Here is a 21,078-nt window from a genome sequence, read left to right on the forward strand (position 1 = left end):
CCCGGGGAGCGCGCCCGGGGAGCGCGGAGGGAGGAGCGAGGGGAGCGCGGGCAGCCGCTCGCCCCCGCCCCCGCGCCGCCCGCGCGCAACAGTTCCCCCAAAGTTGGCGCGCGGGAGGCGGGCGCGCCCGGGCGGCCGAGGGGCGGGCGGCGGGCCGGGGCCGCGGCGTCGCGGCCGGGCGCGGGCAGGGCGGGCGGCGGCGGCATGGGCACCCGGCAGACCAAGGGCAGCCTGGCCGAGAGAGCCAGCCCCGGCGCGGCGCCCGGCCCCCGCCGCGAACGGCCGGACTTCTGGGCGTCGCTGCTGCTGCGCGCCGGGGACAAGGCGGGGCGCGCGGGCGCGGGCGCGGGGCTGCCCCCCTACCACCGGCGCGTCGGCATGGTCCAGGAGCTGCTGCGGATGGTGCGCCAGGGCCGGCGGGAGGAGGCGGGGACGCTGCTGCAGCACCTGCGCCAGGTGAGCGCGGGGGGGGGGGGGCGGGGGGCGCCGGCCGCGGGAGCACCCGCCCCTGGCGGAGCAGGCCCGGAGCGCCGAGGGCACCGCCCAGGGCCCCCTCTGGCGGGGATGCCGCGGGTCTGGCAGCAGGTGCCTGGCGCTCCCGCTGAATTTGAGGCCTCGGGGCGGGGCGGAGGAAGGCTGGCCCGGTGAGGCCCGGCCGAAGGGGACCTGTTGGAATAATGTCCCCGCTTCTCTCCTCCACGGGCAGGGAGGGAGGCAGGTCCCAAGGATGGTCGGTGGGCGCGGTGCGGGGAGGGATGGCCGGGCTGGGCCACGGCGCTTGTCTTCCCCTCTCTCGGCTGGCAGTCACCGAGGGTCCTCCAGGAATGCGCAGCCGTGGGTTTCCCCAGGGGGAGTCCAAGGGCACAGCCGTGGGGCTGGTGAGGTGCGAGTCCCGAGGTCATTTGCCCACCGGGGAGGCATCCTGGACTGCGGCTGAGGTGGGAGACAGCGTGGATCTCCCTGGCTTACTTCGACGGGTGCTCAGCCCCGAGCCCCTGCTGAGCGGTGGAGAGGAGGGAGGGGGCAGCTGGCTGGGTTTCTGCGTGAGTACCTGGCTGCAGGAGCTGCAGGAACTTCAGGAGGCGGCCGGCACTTCTGCCTTCAGCCTGTTCCTGTCCCTGTCCCATTGGTTACGGCCTGACTTTGCAGATCCAGCCAGTCCCCTTTGCTTTGGGGCTGCCCTGGACCGATGCTGTCATCCACCTCTCTGCTCGTTTTCCTCCTTCACTTTCTTTTGAGAGAGGGGAGGAGGTCCCCTGTTCCGTGGATTTTATTGAGTGAGAGAGACAGGAGGGTACCCCTCTTGCATCACTGTCAAGTTGTCTTGGCCCAGCTTTGGGGGCTGACCAAGTCCAGGCCCCGTATTCCTGTTCCGTTGACCCCATTAGTGGTGGGGTCCACTGCAGAACCCAGGAGGGGGGACCTCAGGTGGCCTTTCTGAAGTTTTTCTATCACCAATGAAAGAGGCTGCAATAGCGCCTTCCTTGTAGAAGCTCCAAAACTCTAATCAGACACACATCCCTCCAGGATTGTGTGGCACCCTTCCCCCACGCACACACCTTTTGTGTCTGGAGTGCTGTTCCCAAGGTGCGTGCTGCACAGGGAGAAGAACGAAGCAGAGGCTTGAGTTCTTGGGAAAAGATGTGGGGCTACTGCTCCTGCCTTCCTTTATTCCAAACAACATCCAGAATAATGCCTGAGATGCTGCTGGATCCCTAGGTTCTTCTCTGAATTGAATCATCAAAGAAAGATGACATTATGCACAAGGTAACTTTAACAGTTGTGTATTTCTGTGTCTTTTGAAAATTGGAAACCAGTGTCTGGCCTCTGTGGAAACTCTTATGCTTTCAAACAGAATGATGCATTTTCCAGACCCTTGTATCCCATTTTGCCCTAGACAGTAAGAAGGTTCTACTACTGATCATGTGTCGTTCCCCCCAGCACCAGGGCGAGCGCTTCAGGGGGGTACAGGGGAATGGAGAGGGCTGACAGGTGGGGGTCAAGACAAGCCCTGCTTAGAGGGAAAAGAACAGAGTAAAGCCAGCATTCTCGAGGGCCATTTGCCTACGGCCCGCAGGAGTTCGCACACACCTTGTCTCCTCCAGTCCCTCTGAAACTGAGTGTGGTTCCCCATCCTGAGGCTGAACTTCTCCCTGGTTTTTTTGAGAGTAGGTAAGTTCCTGTGGCCTCACAGGGTCCTGAGACAGGGAGCATTTCCTGAAAAATGTTGGTCTTGTTTGTGGCCTGACACTCTTCTCAGGGGCAGGCCTGGAAGGGCTGTGGGGGGGGCAGGATGGGGTTCATCAGACTTTCCCCTTTTCTGTGAAAGCAGCAGGATAATATGCCTTCCAGCTCTTGTGTGTCGGGCCCCCTTGACCTCTGGCTTGTGGGTGCGGTCTGTAGGTCTCTTGGGAGTCAGCATGGGCCTGCCCCAACGGGCCTGCCCTGTCACCTGGAACCTACAGATCAGGGCTTCTTCAGGAAATGGTCAGGGCCCTGGGTGGTGTGAGAGCACCTGGGAGCCCCTGGTGCCCAAATGTCCGTGAGACACAGAGAAGCGGTTTTCTAGGACCCTGATGCTCTTTAGAGGAATATTGAGCTGGATCTGTGCTGTGCACTGAAGTGGCTCTTTCTCCCAAATTGCATTTTCCTTTCCAGTTTGCTCCTCTGATCTGGAGGTGGTGATGTTCAGAAAGGGAATGAGCAGCCACTGAGAGACAGGAAGTCACCCGGGGTCAGGCCAGGTAGAACATCTTTAGTAAGACAGGAGGCAAAGATGGGTGAATGCAGAGCTCAGGGGGTGCAGTCCTGCGGGGATGCTGGCCCAGCCCCTCAGGGCAGGCATAGGTGAACAGAACCAGTAGAGACCGGTAGCAGCCAGGACTGGACTGTAATAGCCCTGGGTTGTTTTGGGTTTGGTTCCTTTTCTTCTTCTTCTTTTTTTTTTTTTTTTTTTTTTTTTTTTTTTTTTTCAAGGTGCTTTCTCCTATGTTGGAAAGTGTGTGTTTAGCTGCCAGGTTTGGTTATGCAGTGAGGTCCAGGGTTGGAGGGGACTTGGGATCTTCAAGCCCTGTGGTTCTTAGGGTTCTTAGCCTCCATCCTCCAGCATCTTGAGCCCTGAATGAGCTATGGACACTCTTCCTAGGCCAATGCACCAACGCAGACAACCTTGCAAGAATTTCCGAGGGTTCATAGACCCCAAGTTCAAGATAGGCTCCAGTCTGGTACCCCGCATCCCCCCTCCCCACCTCATGATTTGCTACAGGCTCCGGAATGGAAAGAGGGACCTCGGGGTTCTTGTGTGGCAGTTTGTAGTAGCTGCTGGTGTCACTTCCTATGAATGCCCCTCTTTTGCCTCTGAGGGGTAGTTTCCACGGTTGGAGACTCAAGAGTCAGTCTGTACTTGTCACTTGCTGGTGAAGTATCAGTAGGCTTTACTTACTGTTAACAATCCTGAGCTGTGGCCAGGGGTTCAGGCAGGGTGCCAGGAAGTGCCCTGAAGGAGGTTGATCCCTATATCTTTAGGAGCAGGGTCATCATGAGAAGAGCCCAAGCCCAAAGGTCAGCTCAAGGAGCTTGCCTTCCGGTCTTAGCTTTGACCTTGGGCCCAGCAGATGACCTCTCTGAGTTGTATGTATTTCCTCATTTCCTAAAGAGTGTCTGGGGTGCTGAGCAGAGCAAATGCTACAAAGTACTTGAAGTCAAGTTGCCTCTGCAAATCAAGGCACATTCTCATGGCAATAAGAACAAGAGAACCTGCCCTACTTTGGGTCTGGCCAGGCTACGGGTAGGGTCTTGGTACCCTTTCTTGGCCCAGGCCCAGAGGGGTTTTGGATCTGGTTTACCTGGCCAGGGATCCCTCTGGATCAAAAGCTCAGTGCAGGGGACCCCTGGGTGGCGCAGCGGTTTGGCGCCTGCCTTTGGCCCAGGGCGCGATCCTGGAGACCCGGGATCGAATCCCACATCAGGCTCCCGGTGCATGGAGCCTGCTTCTCCCTCTGCCTATGTCTCTGCCTCTCTCTCTCTCTGTGTGACTATCATAAATAAATAAAAATTAAAAAAAAAAAAATTTTAAAAGCTCAGTGCAGAGACACCTGGGTGGCTCAGTGGTTGAGCGTCTGCCTTTGGCTCAGGTCATGATCCCGGGGTACTGGGATCAAGTCCCACATCAGGCTCCCCACAGAGAGTCTGCTTCTCCCTCTGTCTATGTCTCTGCCTCTGTCTGTGTGTCTCTCATGAATGAATGAATGAATGAATGAATAAATAAATAAATAAATAAATAAATAAATAAAATTGTTTAAAAAAAAAAAGTTCAGTGCAAGTTCAGAAGCAGTCTGGCGTGGGGAACTCATGGGGACGAAAGAAGCCAGCTGTGGATAGAGGAGGTCATTCCTCTCCCCGTCCCTGGACTCCATTCCTGCAAGCCTGACCTTTCCCCAGAGGCTGCTCCCCAAGCCTTAGGCTCAGGCTGGCCGTCCTTCAGGGGCCCTGAGGATCAAGTGCCCTTAGTCATGCAGAGAGGGCAGATACCAGGATATGTGGGAGATGGGCTGTCACCATTTCAGCCCAGCCATCCCTCTGAGTCCCACAGATGGCAGACTGGGTCATTGGCCAGCTTCATGGGACGCTGGAATGTGGGGTCAGTTTCCCCAGGATACACCAAGCTGCAGTGGCCTGCCTCCTCATGCTCACCAGCCTCACTGCTCTCCCACACAGAGGATCTGATTAGGGCAGTTTATTGCCACTCAGTATGGCGCAGCCATACTGGGCACAGCTGTTCTAGGGTTAGCCTGTTCAGTCCCACCCAGTGACATGGCTTGGGTTCAGTCTGCTGTGGCCAGGGTGGCAGGCCTGGGTTCACTTTATACCCTAGATGGGGAATGAGCCACATCAGCTAAGGCAAAAAAAAAGAACACCCCCCACCACCAGGGCCTAGGGTGACTTGCTTCCTAAGGGGGCTGAGTGGCAGAGAAGCCTTTAGAGGCTCCTTGGGGACCTGGATGCTGGACAGGTATTTCCTACCCGGAAGCAGAAAAGATGAACAAAAGGGCTTTGAAGGTCATCTTTTTCCTCTGACACCCTCTCCTCTAAGAAGATCTCTTTCTGTGAACAGCTCTGGAGGCCACCAGACACCAAACAGGGAGGTCCCCCACCCTTGGCCTTGACCAGGAATGTCTTTCCTTGTTTCCGGTGAATGCTCCTTGCCTTTCCAAGGCCAGCTTCCATGTCAGCCCTGGGCTCTGAGATTCACTTGCCTTTCAGGTCCCACGACACGGGGTAGCACTTAACCATCCGTAGTTTTTCACCTGACACAGATTTTGTCAGACCATGTCATGTGCTTCCTCGGTGTGGAGACCCTGCCGCCACTGCCTCTGTCCCTGGCATGGCATTGAACCCCCACAGGCCTGTGACATTCTTTAATAAGTCTGTGCACCGTGAAGATGTGCATCCGCCACCACTGTCACCATGTGTCCTCAGAAAGCCCTTGAATCCCCAGCCACTGCTGTACATCTGGTGGCTTATTTACGAAGTGCACCCGTATGGCCTGAGATCTGACACGTTGGCCTTCTGTGCGCTTGGATGTCTGGGAGCGATGGCCTCGGGGCCTGGCTGTTCTTGGCAGCCTGCCAGGTGGTGGTGTTCTTGGAGAGAGGAGTGGCCCAGTGCCCGGCCTCCCGTGGGCACCCCAGGGATCCCATCCTGCAGGTGCGGTCTGGAGCCTCTGCCTGCCGAGGTGGCGGGCGGGGAGCCGAGCCCGAAGGGGGAGCCTGGCTGCCACGTTCCTCATCTGCTGCTTATGCTGAATCATGTTCATTTTGTCCACAAAGAGAAACCTTCCTTTTTAAAATCCACCTCTCTCCGACTGGGCTGGGCACAGGCATTTCCAGTTACAACGATCCAGAAGGAACCCTGTGCCAGGGCCTGCCTTGCTGGTTTACAAGACCAGAGACACGGCAGCCCCTGTATGGCCAGCCGCCACAGCAGGGCTTGGAGCTGGGCCAGCTGCCCGGGCTTCAGGTCTGGTGGAGTGGGAGGGCCTGCTTTCTGGAACAAATGCCCACCTCCTTGGAGATCACCCAAATCTGCTTTGTTCTTTGTCTGCGGGGCTCCTAAAATACCGTAGGGTCCATCTATGGACACCCACCCCACCTTGCTACCCCTCCTTGTGTGTGCTGGGCCCCACCCCCTTTCCCTGTGCGCTTTTCTCAGGCAGATGCCGCAGATCATGTACTAGACACAGTGGGTTTTCAAGAAATCCTTATCAAATGGATTTTAAACTTCTTCTCAAGCATACTTCCCCCAGACTGCTGCCCCTGGTACTCCTCTCAGGAGCCAGCCTGGTCTGGCTCAGACTGCTGGAGCGTTTCCACTCCAAGCATGGGGCCAGGTTATCCTTCCAGTAACCCGCAGAGTTGACACTGCCACTGCTCCCCATTCCCAGGGTGGGTGCCAGAGGCCGCTCTGCACCCCACAGTCCTCCTGCAGCCGAGAGCCACCTTGCAGAAGGGTCACCCAGGTGATCAGGGTCTTTCTCTGGCTTCCCCACCGAGGATGCTCAAGGGGCGAGGTCATCGTCTCAGGAGATCCCCACTTTAAGGAGGGGATCTGCCAGCCACCTGCCCCCTCTTTCCCTCCAAGAGCAGTGCTGCGGGTGACCGATAAGACTAATGACCCACACGGCCACACGCCCCATCCCCCAGCCCCGCTGGCGGTCCCATTCATTAGGAGAAACTGGGAGGGTGGGAGAGGAGCCCAGCTGTCCAAAATAGACGCAGTCACCATATCGCGGGCTCACTGGCACTAGAGGAGCTGGCTGTCCTCCTGAGAACGGTGACCTTGGCACACGCGGAGCAGGCGTGGGGGGATGAGGCGGCTCGCTGCCTGTTCCCCTCCCCACCCCGCCCACCGGCCCTGAGCAGTGCCCACGTGGCTCTCCGGGAGCATTTCCCAGCTTTTATTTTTTTTTTTTTTAACTTTTATTACCTCCAACTCCTGGCTGCTACAGCCATATGGAGTTCTGCTGACGGCTGCTGCTCAAAGGGATGTGGCATTTTGATGTTTCTAACTTTATCTGAAGCAGCATAGATGCAGGAGTCCGGCTCAGGGTGGGGGGTGGGGGTGTCAGAGCTTGATGCCTGCAGAGGTGACCTCCCTCTGGGTCTGAGGTCCCAGCTGGCCTCCAGGCTGTCCCCTGTCCCCCACCCCACCCCCCTCTTTGTGCTCCTGTGTTTCCTCCTGTCCTCAGATGGGCTGGGAAGCAGACTCTGCCTCTTGTGAGTCTGCCTCCTTCTGCAGCACCCTCCAGGGCAGGGAGATAGCAGGGGGGCTGGTGGAGGTTGAGAAGGGGGGTACCCCATCTTGCACTCCAGGGCTTTGGGCCAGAGGGCCGGCAGTTGGAGGCACCTCTTGCATCTGCACGTTGCTTTCTAGTCCATAAAGCATTTTCCCGTGTTTGTTTTGCTCCTTGAATAGTCTTGGGAGATTGGCAGGAGATTGCTTACAGTAAAAAAAAAAAAAAAAAAAAAAAAGGCGGGGGGGGTTTAATATTATGAAAGCATTGAGTAATCATTGTAGCAAAAGATGAAAAGGCGGATGAGCAAAAATAAGACAGCAAAGAATTAGTTTATGTCTTCCACAATCGTGTGCCTGGTCTTCCAGGCACTGTTCTAGGCTCTGGGGAGGCAGCAGGCCACCAGATAGGAGAAATAGCAGTCATTGGATTTCCCTACAGCTTGGAGGGATGGTGAGGACCCAAGAGGCCGGTGTCAGGGTGGGTGCTTGGCCTGGCCCAGACAAAGGGCTCTGTGGGGGCGGCCACCTTCGCGGGCAGTCAGGAGCCCTGGGTTCTGGTCTCAGTTCTGAGCCTGCCTTGCCCAGCCACTTCCCTTCTCAGCCTGGGATCCCCCATCTATGAAACGAAGGGGTGTTTGGTGGAGGTGGCCCTGAGGGCTTCCACCATCACTTGGTTTCCACCAGGCCTGTGGTTGCAGAGAGACCTGTTCATTGCCATCTGTGCTCACTGATTTCTCCCAGGCCCTGAACCAAATTCACACTCATGCCCTCAGGTCACTCCCTTGTCCCCAACCAGTGTGAGGAGAGCCGGGGACACAGGGAGAGGCTTCTGGAGGAAAATACCCACCCCGGGGCTCTGGGGTTAACCCCCATACACCCCACACACTGGCCACTGCAGAGGCCACCCTGTCACATGTCCTAGGTGACATATGCCCCCTCTGACAGAGGAGAGAGTCACACAGCTCCAGGGGCAGAGGCCAGAGCAGGGGACCTGGAGACCTTCACGTAGCTCCAGGCAGCAGCACACAAGCAAAGACCAGTGTTGATGCAGGCCTCTGTTGTCCTGTGTTGTCCTGTGAGCCCTGCACCCGGAAGTCAGGAAGGAGAACAGGCCCATCTCCAGGCTTGGCCAGGACCTGCTGGGACCTGCTGCCTCTCTGCTGCCCACAGAGACCTAGACTCCCAGGCCAGGCAGAGCCAGGGGCCTCCCCTGTCCTCAGGATAGGACCCCTGCCCAGCACCTTCTCCAAACCGGCCACGCCAGGGCTTGTGCTTTCACGCAGCAAACACTGTTGAGCACCCATGGGGTGGATGGTCCCAGGAAGAGGTGGGAAAAGTGGGGTCGGCCTCGGTGCTCATTTTTAGAGGAATCAGAGGAGCAGCTGGTACTGTGCATGGCGGTGAGTGAGTGGAGAGTCAGCTGTAGCTGGTCAGGGTCCTGCTCCGTCCTTGACTTGGGTACAGATGCAGAGAGGCTGGCCTGGGCAGAGAGCCAGAGGGGTGGCTGGAGGGGATGGCAGTGGGGGCATTCAGGAGTCCCAGCACCTCACCTCTCCACAGCTGCTCCCCCCATGGAGTCACCGCCCACAGCTACAGGCTGCCCAAGGAGGCTTGCAGGACACCTCTGTCCCACTGAGGGCTGCCAGGCAGGGGGTAGGACCCCAAGGGGAGATGGGAAGCCCTCCCCACTCAAGCATGCCACCCACCTGCAGGGAGCCGGGACTCATAGCCTGGGAAAGCAGCAGCATGTGAGCCACCTGCCCCCCACCTGCCTCCACAGCCCCTGCTGTCCTTAATTCTGTCCCTGCGGTCACTGCCTCCTGGCGCTTTGGGCTCAGGCCCCACACAGAGAGGCAGGAGTGGGGCAGGCTTCCCTCCTGTGGTGCTGGGGGTGGAAGAGAGGCCAGGAGAGTCCACCCTGGACGTCAACCTGACTGGCCCAGCACGCTCTGTGCCACAGCCTGCTGGTCCCAGCACCCCTGGCAGGGCCCACCCCCACCATGCAGACCGTGGACAGGTTGGAGAAGAGGGGGGCAGGAGCCGCTGGTGCTGCCGGGGAGGGAAGGCTCTGTTGTGGTCAGCTGGGTGGCTGTTCAGGCCTCTGAGGTCCCAGGGGCATCCCAGCTGCGAGTAGAACATGTCTTTTTGATTTTCCCCCCTGGTGAATAGACTTGCGCTGCCCACCGTACTGTACCCATGGCTCAGATACAGGACCAGGACAGGCATCCCTCGGCGGAACGCCAGGCTGCTTCACGCAGCCCAGGACAGTCTGTCCTGACAGTGTCACCACCCGCTAACTGCTGACTCTATTCTCCTCCCCACCCTCAGACCCTGTTCAGGCGGGCCATCCTGTGGAGGGGGGATGGTCAGTCCTCCTTTGCACCTGCCAGGACCCAGGTGTTGAAGATTCAAAGTCTAGTGTCACGCAGTAAACTCAGTGTGACTCTGAGGCCTTTTCCAAGATCGGTTTAATTGTCTCTTCCTGAGGCGTCGTGATGGCCTTCCCGTGGGGCTGTCACTCGCTCCCTAAGTAGGTGAGAAAACAAGAGAAAGCAGAGGCTACAGAGGGAAGAAGCAAGGGAGGAGTTCTAGGCCCACCTGGTGCCAGGTGCTGGGCCAGGCCTCTCACCCTCTCATGGGCTACCTGACCATTTGGCCTATTGCGGTCCTGTTGGCTCACTCCTGGCTGTGGTCCTGAGTCCCTGCCACCGGAGAACAGGAAGGGCTGGGGTTTGAATGTCCTTAGAGATCCAAGGGGCTTGGATCCTTCCCCCTCCCTGAAGGAATTGGACGGAAAGACGGGTTCCTGTGGTTCTTTTCGGTGAGAAAGCCTGCTGGAGTCAGAGCTGAGATGTTCTGTGCAAGTGCAGACAGGCCCAGAGGGGAGTCGTGGCCTGCACAGGGTCTTGGGTTGGCGTTGGTGGCTTTGGGTCCCATCCTCAGGGGCTCTGGGACTCTGTACACGGCAGGAGCCCTGGCTGTCCACACACAGTTGCATGAACTGGCAGGAGACAGGGAGGCCAGACCTCCAGAGAGGGGAAGACTGGGGAACACTGTTCCTCTGAGCACATCCTCCAAATGGCATTTTTTTCAACAGCTTGTTTTTTAAAGTCAAATGTGGAGACAGTGGTGGTTCAGACTATGATGAACTATATAATTTTGAGGCAGGACCATATCCTGAGCTCACTGCCCCCACGTTAGACCTTGGCCATGCTTCTGCTCCTGGCAGCCTCAGGAAACAAGGACTTTGTTGGTGTGGAGGCCATTCTGTGAATCCAAGTGACCCAAGGAAGCCTCATCACCTTGGTTTCTTTCAGGGAGATGCAGGGCATCTCCTTGCCCATACGGTTCCTTTGTGAGAGGTAGAGGAGACACCCCGTGATTGGCAGAGCCAGAGTCAGTCAAATCATGGTGAGTTCAGCCCCACCCGCACACCTTTGTGCAGTATACACCCTGTACAACTGTATTTGGCAGCCTTGGCGAAAGCGCACCAAAGTTCAGTCTTTATCAGCTGAGGCCACCCCTTTCCCACTCATCTCCTCCGAACAGCCTTCCCAAATCACCTAAGGCAGGGAACGGGAGAATGTCAGCCAGTACGTGACTTCTGCCTCTGAGCCAGATGCTTGCCCTCTTCTTCGTAAATCAGGGAGTTAGAGCAGTTGGGCATCTTCTCTAAAGTACCTGCTCAACACTCTTGCCCTCAACAGAATAAAAAACATCCTAAAAAATTAAATTAAATTAAAATTAAAATTAAACAAAATATCATGAGGGGTCTGGAGTCAGACCCAGTGAGGAGCACCAGCGGACAAGCAGGGGCACCGCGGTGTCCTTCCTGGCTGGGTTCCCACGACTCTGGCCCCTCCTACGTCCTGGCGATCCAGGAATTCCCCTTCACTTTCCCAGACTGTTTCGATTCCTGCCTCTCTTAGTTCTAGGGGAAATAAGGTCTGGACGCTTCCCATCCCCTGTAAATACCCTCTACATCTCCCCTGGAAGTAATTCCATTCAATTTAGTTTTTCCGAAGATATGCCAGTCTCCTGAACTTCTTCTTATTCTCACCTGCAGACTTCTCTCCTCCACTTCCTCCTGGAGTTGTGGAGTTCTGTGGTGGAAACTCTTAGAATCCTTGCCCTTGGGGTTCCCAGACTGCTGGTGGCCCAGAGACCATCCCAAGTGTGGATGGGCTAAAGTTCTTGGATATGGAAAGTCAGACAACCAAAAGGTTCCAAGGTACCTGTTCTAAGAATTCCCATCTCTCCAGAATTCCCCTGCTGGTAGGGAATACGTCGCACAGGGTGAGAAGAACAGAAATGTTTTTGGCATATGAGCATCTCGGAGAGAGGCTGATGGAAGAGCAAGGACCCTGAAGTGGGTGCTCTGGGGAAGCCCAGAGGGGCAGGGGCAGCTGGCTGGGCGCTCAGAGCAGGTGTGCAGCACAGCGTTCCCGGTGTCCTGCCTGGACCAGGCTCTGGAGGAAGGAGGGCCACCGAGGGAAATCCCATGGGCAGAATGAAGGGATGCCGGGCTGGAAGAAGAGGCCCATGGCCCTGGTGGAAAGCTCTGAGCTTTCTCTGGGCCTGTGGCTCTGGGCCTCTCACCTCCACCTCCACCTGCCCTTCTCATGGTCCCTGGAGGCTGTGGACAAACTCAGTGACCTCCCAGAAACCAGGCCAAGGCCCCCCTTCCTTTGCAGCCCCTAAGTCTCACGGATTCCTTTTTGCTCCTGCTGGCTGTGGCCCTGGTCCTTCCATCTTCAGGGAGGATGAGCCCCTGAGAAGCAGGACTTTAGGACAGGGACGGTTCCACCTGACTGGGGCCCCTGCTGCAGAGCCCTGAGAGAGCACGTCTGTGGCTCCCTTCCTGGGCCAGCTTCTGCCCTCCCCTCTGCCCGGAGAATGACATGTAGCTCCTTGGTGACAGGCCACCGAAGTCATTGATTCTGAATTGAAAGGTCTTGGGGGAATTGGCTGACTGAGAAGGTGCTGGTAGGGCCTCACGCTCAGCCCTGGACCCTGGGGGATCTCCTCTTCCTCTCTCTATACCACTTCCTGCTTGCAATTGGGAGCGAGCTGGATTCAGGCTGGATCCCTTCTCCAGCGTGACTCATCTCTGCTCACCCAGCTTCTTGGAGGCTTTGCCTGGGCCTTGGCTCTGACCTAGAGATTTAAAGTGGTAAAGATCATCAGTTTGTCGTGATGGTTACTTTCATGTGTCAGCTTGGCTAGGCCATGGTACCCAGTTTTGGTCAAGATGTCACTGCAAATGGATTTAGATGAAATTAACATTGAAATCACTAGGCTTGGAGTAAAGCAGATGACCCTCCAGAATGTGGGTGGGCCTGGTCCAATCAGCTGAAGGCCTTGAGAGACAGGGCCGGAAGGACTTCTGCCTCCAGCTGGCCTTCAGACTCTAGACTGTAACATCAGCTCTTTCCTTGGTCTTCCGTGTGCTGGCCTACCCTACAGACTTCAGATTGGCCAGATCCCCCAATCTCATGAGGCAATTCCTTCAGTCTCTCTCTCTCTCTCTCTCTCTCTTTCTCTCTCTCTCTCTCATGCCCTATTGGTTCTGCTTCTCTGGAGAGCCCTAATACCCTTGTCCTCTATGGGTTGGTGGCTGAGAGAAGGCATTAGAAACTTCTGGGGCCCTCCTGTCCCTGCTACTCGCTCACTGTTTGAGACAACCCTCCAATCTGGAGCTTCTCACTCCGAGAAACGGGCTGTTGCTATGAAGTCTGTCCTACTGGGAAAGCGGGATGTTAAGAGCCAGCAGGAGCATCTAAGTGACTCCTCTGCCTCTTTGTCATTACCTACAGTCCCTTGACAATGGACCAGAACTTTCAGCTAACGCAGACAAAATTTACCACCAAGAGGGCCAGATGCATTCCCCGGAAAGCATAAACAACTCATGCAGCCTGTTTCCCAAGCGGAGAGATCAGGAGGGCTCTGGGATTGATGACAAAGCGCTGAGAATTCTGGAATGTAGAAGCCAGGGCCCCTCGGGAACCCTCTGGCCCCAGGCTTCCTGCAGAATCCCAGCCCCACTGAGATGCTGTGTGAGAGCAGGAGGGAGGGGCTCGGAAACTAAGTTTGAGATTCAGTGCATAATACCAGCCCCCTTCCAGAGAAGTCGTAAAGCTCAGACATAGGACAGGAGAGAGGAAATGGTTATTTGTTGAATTCCTTGTGTTCCAAATCTCCAGGGGCTGAGGCCCTCTTCTGCTCTCTCCTACTTTCTCTGCTCACTTTTCGGGAAGAATGAGCTGGTGCGACCCTCATTTGTAGGTGAGCTTGCTGCCCCGTGCAGGGGATGACTGGCCCAGAGCCACACAGTGACTGAAGATCTAACCCAGGACAGGAACCTGGGGTGTCTCCTGTCCTGCCCTGAGCAGAGTCTAGGTAGGATGAGACCTACCCTTCCCAGCACTGACTTTATATTTTTCTTTTTTTCTCTCTTTTTTTTTTAAAGATTTTATTCATTCATTTGACAGAGAAAGAGCACAACCAGGGGGAGCAGCAGGCAGAGGGAGGGAGAAGCAGGCTTCCTGCTCCTGCAGTGCAGGGCTCGATTCCAGGACCCCAGGATCATGACCTGAGCTGAAGGCAGATGCTTAATCGACTAAGCCACCCACGCAGGCGCCCCTGACTTTATATTTTTCTAAAAAACAAACAAACAGTAGGGGCAGAGGGAGAGGGAGAGAGGGAAGCCGACTCCCTGCTGAGCTCAGGAGCTTGACCAGGGGCTCAGTCTCACTACTCCAGGGATTATGACTTGAGCCGAAACCATGAGTCGGGTGCTTAACCCACCGAGCCACCCAGGCGCCCCCAAGAAAAAGTATCTCCTTGATATTTATTTGTTGCTAGTGCTGTTTCTTGGATTTTAATTAAATTACACTTGGCAGTGGCCAGGCATCTGTTTCCAGGGGCCTGTTTCATGCAAACAATGTCATTTTGAAAGACTTCGAAATTAAAACACGAACAACACGCAACTGAAAGCTCCTAGCCAGGCGAAGGTGCCGCCCAGCCCTGCATCCTGATGGGGAGGGCAGATGCAGCCGGAGCACTGGTCAGGGTTAAGGAGGGCCAGCCTGCCAGGATGCTGGACTTCAAAACCCTGCAGGGGCCAGGCGACCTAGGAGGAGCAGGAGAGTCAGCAGCCACCCCTGGAGGGACAGCACCCTAAGACAGGAACCAGAAAACTCCACTCCTTGCCCCTTCCACTTAAGCCAGGCAGGCAAGTTGGGCAGGGAGCATGCATGTGCGTGCGTTCATGTGTGCACACGTTCACACACCACATATACCTACATACATCCATACTCCTACAACATATGCCACGTGCATATACACAGACCCCATGTGCATATACACATACCCCATGTGCATATACACGTACGTATACATACAAACACACATACAGATACTTGTAAATGTGCTTGGGTTTTCTCAATTACTACTTAATATATTGAAGTGTAAATTTTAAAGCCTACCGTTTCCCTAAGATTTTACGTGTAACTTACAAATACCATTATTCTCCTGAATAGATTTGACCTAAGGGTGTGGGGTTTATAACATCAGTAACTAAATTTCTTTAGCTATCTCATCCAGCTTTCTTAAGTTGGAGAAACAGCCTTCCTAAAAAGCAGGACTTTCCCAGCTTCCTAAACAGTTCTTAAAATTAAGCAGATGAAGCTTGTGAACAGGGCGTATAGTAAGTTCTCTTGAACGCTCTGTTTTATGTAGGCTCCATGCCCCACATGGGGCTCGAACTTGTGACCCTGAGATCAAAAGTCTGCACACTCCACTGACTGAGCCAGCCAGGCGCCTCAGAGATGGGGTTTTTTGTGTTTGGGTTGGTTTGTTTTTGAGTAGGCTCTATGCCCAAAGTGGGGCTTGAATTCAATATTCTTGGAGTCCAACATCAAGAGTCTCCGGCTGAGCCAGCCAGGCGCCCCATAAACATTTCAGAACTGTCCCAAACTCCACCAAGTCCTCTCTGAGCGTTCTGGAAATCGTAAGCCTGAAGTCCATTACCCAGTTAGCCACTGTAAGTCGGAATCGCAGGGCTAATCTGTCAGGGACTCTAATATACCTAATCCTCCTAAACATTACAGATGTGTCAAATACCAGATGCGGACATGCCTAAATTCATCTGCGCTTGATTTGCTCCAGTATCTCCTGGTTTAATTCAACCCTTTGTGGGTTAAGGACACTCTGTTGCCACGGAAACGGTTTTACTCTTGGGAGCACTGGAGCCCGGGGTCTGGTTGTTGGGGCCGAGGCCTTCCAAGTGCTAGCTGCAGGGAGAGTCTGAGTCCCCTTGTTCCCTCTTTGTCAGGAGCTCTCGCCCGGCCCAACCCCAAACCCTCCATCTTTCTTGGATTCTACCTATTGTTTCACACAATCTGTCTTCATAGAGTCCATCTATTGCTTCACAGATTCGGAGTTCTTTCCCCATTCTTCCTGTCCTGGAAGCCACACCTCTTACAGCTATTCCGGGCATCCTCTTGAATGGTCACACCCACTGTCACACCCTTGGCTCCTTGGCTTCTGGATTTCTCCTTCAAGGAAGTCATACTAGTGACCAGAATCACAGAGAGCCACAGGGAAGATTCCTCAGTGGTTACCTTCCCTCATAGTACAGAAATCTTGCCACTTGCATACTCCCAATGATTGTGAGCTCACCACCTCTGTTTATTATCATTATTATTATTATTATTAAGTATACATAACATGAAATTCACCATTTTAAAGGTACCTGACTGGTTCACTCGGTGGAACATGGGACTCAACTTTGGGATGGTGGGTTCAAGCCCCACATTGGGTATAGAAATTACTTAGAAATAAAATCTTTTAGGGGTACCTGGGTGGTTGAATGTCTGTCTGCCTTTGCTCAGGTCATGATCCCAGAGTCCTGGAATTGAGTGCCGCATCGGGCTCCCCACAGGGAGCCTGCTTCTCCCTATGCCTGTGTCTCTGCCTCTCTCTGTGTGTCTCTTGTGAATAAATAAAATCTTTGTATAAATAAATAAATAATTTTTAAATACTTTGAACAAATTCTTTTTTTTAAGATTTTATTTATTTATTAGAGAAAGAGAGAGAGAAAGAGAGAGAGAGGCAGAGACACAGGCAGAGGGAGAAGCAGGCTCCATGCAGGGAGCCTGATGTGGGACTCGGTCCAGGGTCCCCAGGATCACACCTTGGGCTGAAGGCGGCGCTAAGCCGCTGAGCCACCGGGGCTGCCCAATAATTTTTTTTTAAATCACCATTTGGGGGGCACCTGGGTGGCTCAGTCAGTTGAGCATCTGCCTTTGACTCAGGTCATGATCCCAGGGTCCTGGGATCTAGCCCAGCATCAGGCTCCCTGCTGAGCACGGAGCCTGCTTCTCCCTCTCCCTCTGCTCCCTCTGCTTGTGCATTCTCTGTCTCTCTCTCTCTCTCTCTGTCAAATAAAGAATAAATATATTTTTTTACACCATTGTTTTTAAATGTTCTTTTTCATATGGAGCGGGGAATCATCCAGGTGCATGGTATCCTACAGGAAGCACCTCTGCCCAGCCAGTCCCACCTCAGGGAGCAGACAACAAAGGAAAGTGTGTCGGGGATACACGCACTCAGAGAGGGCCCAGGGAGGGTAGAAAGTTTCTGATGCCAGTGGTCCTGGGTTGCCCACAGCTGTGCTCCCGGATGGGCTGGAAGAGGGGAGGGGTCCTGATGCACGTGCCCTCCTTGGTACATCCCCTGGGGGAAAATGCTACCTGTGTCTGATCGGGGCTGCTGTCACCAAGGATCACCAACTTGGTGGCTTAGAACAGCAGAAATGTATTCTCTTCCAGTCCTGGAAGCCAGAAGTCCAGCACCAAGGTGTTGGCCGAGCTCCCTCCAGAGGCTTCTGGGGGTGATTCCATTGCTCGCATCTTCCAGACCCTGGCAGTTACGACTGCTTCACTCCAGTCCCTGCCTCCTCCTTCGTGTCCTTAGTGTCCTTCTTCTCTGTGCCTCTTAGAAGGATACCTATTGCTGGATTAAGGGCCCACCTGGAGAACCTGGGCTGCTCTCATCTTGAGACCCGTGACTTCGGCAAACAGCCTTTTTCCAAGTGAGCTAGCATTCCCTGGGTGGCAGGGACAAGAACGCAGACGTGCCTTTTCAAGAAGCACTGATGAGTTGGCCTAGTGCATCCTCCATCTTTCTCACACTCGGTGTGGACGCCTACCCCAGGGGCCCCCTCCGTTCCCTGTGGCGCTTTTAAGACTCCTTCTGGCTTCCTTAGAGACTCTTGTCTTCCCTCAGCAAGCAGCTGCCTGGAGTCTGCACCAGCCCCCCATCCCTCCCATCCCCCCGCCCCTGCTAGCTCTAGCTCAGAGACTTTCTGGCTCCCCTCCCTGGGGCTGCATTTTCCTAAGGGCACCTGATAGCTCCCTTCCCTCCCCTGGGAATCCCCTGGAAGGCCAGCCAGAGTGTCATGGGGGAGGGGACGCGGAGTACAGCCCACCAGCGAAGCCAGGATCCCCCAGATTGTGCCCACACCCTCCCTCAGGAGGAGCTGGCCTCTGATGTTCTAGAGCCGGGGGAGGAGGGGGGTTAAGAGAAGCTGGTTCTGCTTCCTGCTTGCCCTCTGGACTCTAATTATAATCTCCTTCTGGTGGACTGTGTTTGATTACAACCTCATTAAGTAGCTTTGCACATTCGGGCCCTGGTGATTGCAATATTGAAGCTGTCTACCTTTGCTGGTTAATATTCAGAGCTTGCAGCCTTCCTCCTTCCCTGCTCTGTCTGTCGTCGCAGACGCTGTGGAGTCGTGCCTGGGGGGGAGAGCCGGAGACAAGCTAATTTCCCGCGGGGCCTTCCTTCTGGGAATGGGTTTCCAACCTCAATTTAAAGGGAAGGGGGGTGGCCGTGGTTTAAAATAGTGCATGCCTGGCAGCCTCCTGGGTGGCTTCCCCCAGCCTTCCCCTAAAATACCTAAGAAGAGATGCCAAAAAAAGATGAAAAACGCTGAAAACAGAGACAGGTGGACAGTCTGGGAGGAAGCTCCTCGCGCTCTCAGCCAGACAGAGCTGCCCCCCCCCTTCCCGTCGGGAATCTGAGGCCTCCCACAGGAAGGAGGGAGGCTCCTTTCTTCCTCAATCTGACCACCTCATTAATCAGGAAGTCAGGCCACTGCCCTTTTTCCACTGGAGCCAGTGATTTGGGGTAGAACGGGTGCTGCTTACAGGCTCCCCTCCACACACCCCTCCCCTGCGCTGTTTTCTGCGGCTTCCAGAGAAAGCTCGTCCCAGGAGCTGCCACCACCAGGCAGGGGTGGAGGGAGGTGGCCGCCGGAAGTACAGGTTGGCCGGTGGGCTGGGAAAGTCCTGGGAGGCACACACCACTGGATTTTCAGGGAGTCCCATCAGAGGCCCAGGCTGTGGGGATGGGTGAAGATGTCCCTTCCCAAGGTCAAAGTCACATTGGCGCAGTGTCCAAGGCCTGGCCCAGAGCTGGCTTCCTCAGCAAGCCAGAGCCTGAAGAGGTGGACTTGACTCTTCCCCAGGAAGCAGCCATGAGACAAGGTCAAGATGCTGGCTGCCAATTCCGATGCGTGGGCCTGGGTCTCCACCAACAAGGAGTTCCCAGACCCGAGCTGGGTGCCCTGCAACTCAACTCCAATCTGACACTGCCCACCTGGAGAGAGCAGCAGATCCCACAGGTTAAAGGCTCAGTCCTGCAAGACAGCTCCCAACCCGCCACCTCCACTTAAGATGCCAATTGAAAGTACAGGTGGTCACCTGCACCAAGGTATAGATTGAGGTTCCCACAGTCCTCTCCAGGGGTTCAATTAACTTGCTAGTGCTGCTCATAGAGCTCAGGAAAACAGCTTTACTTACTAGACGACCTTTTGTTATAAAGGATATAACAGGAACAGCCACTTGGGAGGGATGCATAGGGCAGGGGATGGGGAGGGAGTTCCGGGCTGAGCAGGGCTGAGCAGGGCTGAGCGTGCCACACTCTCCCATATGTCCCCCAGTTCCAAAACCCACAAGCTCTCCAAACCCCATATGAGGTTTTTTTGGAGGCTTCATTACGAAGTCATGATTGATTAAAACGTTGGCCATTGGCGATTGCCTCAACCTCCAGCCCAGGGGCTGGTAGGCCTAAAAGTTCCAACCCTCTAACCACAGATTGTTCTCCTAGCAACCAGCCCCCTTCACTGGGTGATCCAGGGCCTTTCCAAAAAGTCACCTCATTAACATGACAAAAGACACTTCTGTCACTTTCATCACTTAGGAAATTTCCAGGGTTTTAAGAGCTCAGTGCCAGAAATGGGGACAAAGATCAAATATATGTTTCTTATTAGAAATCATAGTGTCACACTAGGCAGATGATAGACGTGGGTCTCACTAGGCTGTGCCTCCTTCAAGGGTGAGCAAGTGGGAGGGGAAAAAACCCTGGGTGTAGGATAAATAAATACTATGGAAGCTGAACTCTGACCTCCAAAAATGATCTACAGCAGGATCCCAGAAGAAAGGAACTTTGTGGGAAAAGAACAAAATGCCAGCAAAAGAGGCCAAGCCGAGATGGGAAAAAACAAGAGGGTGAAGTGAAGAGTGAGATTTTTTTTTTTTAATGTAGGGTTTCATTTGTTTGAGAGAGAGTGAGGTGCACAGGCAGAGGGAGAGGGAGAAGCAGACTGCTCGCTGAGCAGGGAGGGCTCCATCTCAGGACCCCGGGGATCATGATCTGAGCCAAAGGCAGGAAGGCAGATGATTAACTGACTGAGCCACCCAGGTGCCCTGGAAAGCGAGACTAATGAGAAAAATAAGAATTGCAGGGAAGCAAAATGCTAGCCCAACTGGCAGTCCTTACTGGAGGCAGAGCCTGGTGCTACAGGACAGGACCCCAAGGACAGGGAAGGCAAACTAGAGACCCTCTGTGAGAATGTATTTTGGAAAGGGGTGCCCAGCTGGCTCCGTTGGGAGAGTGTGTGACTCTTGATCTTGGGCTTGTGGGTTTGAGCCCCACACTGGGTGTAGAGATTACTTAGAAATATAATCCTTAAAATATATAAATAAAAGATAAGATCAGAAGACACTGAGAGCCAATTTCGATCATGAAAAAGCTTCCTGTTTGTAGATGGGAAGATGGACACCAAGCACACAGTGGCAAATTTTAATAATCCAGTATGACAGAGGAAAAAAAGGCCAGATGCACATGCCCCCTTCTCCTATGCTGCCCCCTACCTCCAGAAGGTCTCAGTGTTTGCCTTCCTGGGTCCTTTCTTAAATTGTTGCAAAATACAGAGGACATAAAATGTACCACCTTAACCAGTTTTATGGGTCAGTATTTTTGGGTGTGTTCACATTGTTGTACGATCTGTCTCCAGGGCTCTTTTCATCTTGCAAAGCTGAAACTCTGTACCCATTACACACGAACTCCCCAGCCCTTGTCTCCCCCAGCCCTTGTCTCCCCCAGCCCCTGGCCACCATCATCCTACTTTCTGTCTCTGATTTTGATGGCTCTTGGAACCTCATGTAAGTAGGACTGTCCCTTTGTGACTGACTTATTTTACTTAGTATGATGTCCTCAGGGTTCATCCGTGCTGTGGCATATGTAGGCTTTCATTCTCTTTTGTGACTGAAGAATATTCCATTGTATGTGAAAACCACACTTTGTTTCTCCATTCGTCTGTGGGTGGACACTGGGTTCTTTCCACTTCTGGGCAGTTGTGACTAATGCTGCTGCTATGAACACAGGTGTGCAAATATAGGCTTGAGTCCCTGCTTTCAGTTCTTTGAGGCATATATG

General features: G+C 54.5%; 1 protein-coding gene and 1 long non-coding RNA gene across 3 annotated transcripts in view; one reads left to right on the forward strand and one right to left on the reverse strand.

Annotated features, from left to right (window-relative positions):
* The first annotated feature begins 204 nt into the window (after positions 1 to 204).
* LRRC75A (leucine rich repeat containing 75A) overlaps positions 205 to 21,078 on the forward strand; it is a 42,446-nt gene continuing 21,572 nt past the window's right edge. Inside the window, exon 1 of the mRNA XM_038536996.1 lies at positions 205 to 456. Coding sequence (XP_038392924.1) covers positions 205 to 456 — 252 coding nt within the window. The remainder of the gene's footprint in view (positions 457 to 21,078) is intronic.
* LOC111095904 lies at positions 9,528 to 13,250 on the reverse strand. 2 transcript variants are annotated; one of them, XR_005359575.1, is made up of 3 exons: positions 13,104 to 13,236; positions 11,354 to 12,450; positions 9,528 to 11,013 (listed from the first exon to the last, which is right to left on the reverse strand). It is a non-coding gene; the product is annotated as an uncharacterized LOC111095904 (long non-coding RNA). The 2 variants fall into 2 exon arrangements; XR_005359574.1 differs by having other exon boundaries at positions 9,529 to 11,013; positions 13,158 to 13,250.

This window comes from Canis lupus, chromosome 5 (assembly GCF_011100685.1).
Source record: "Canis lupus familiaris isolate Mischka breed German Shepherd chromosome 5, alternate assembly UU_Cfam_GSD_1.0, whole genome shotgun sequence".
Taxonomy (NCBI): domain Eukaryota; kingdom Metazoa; phylum Chordata; class Mammalia; order Carnivora; family Canidae; genus Canis; species Canis lupus.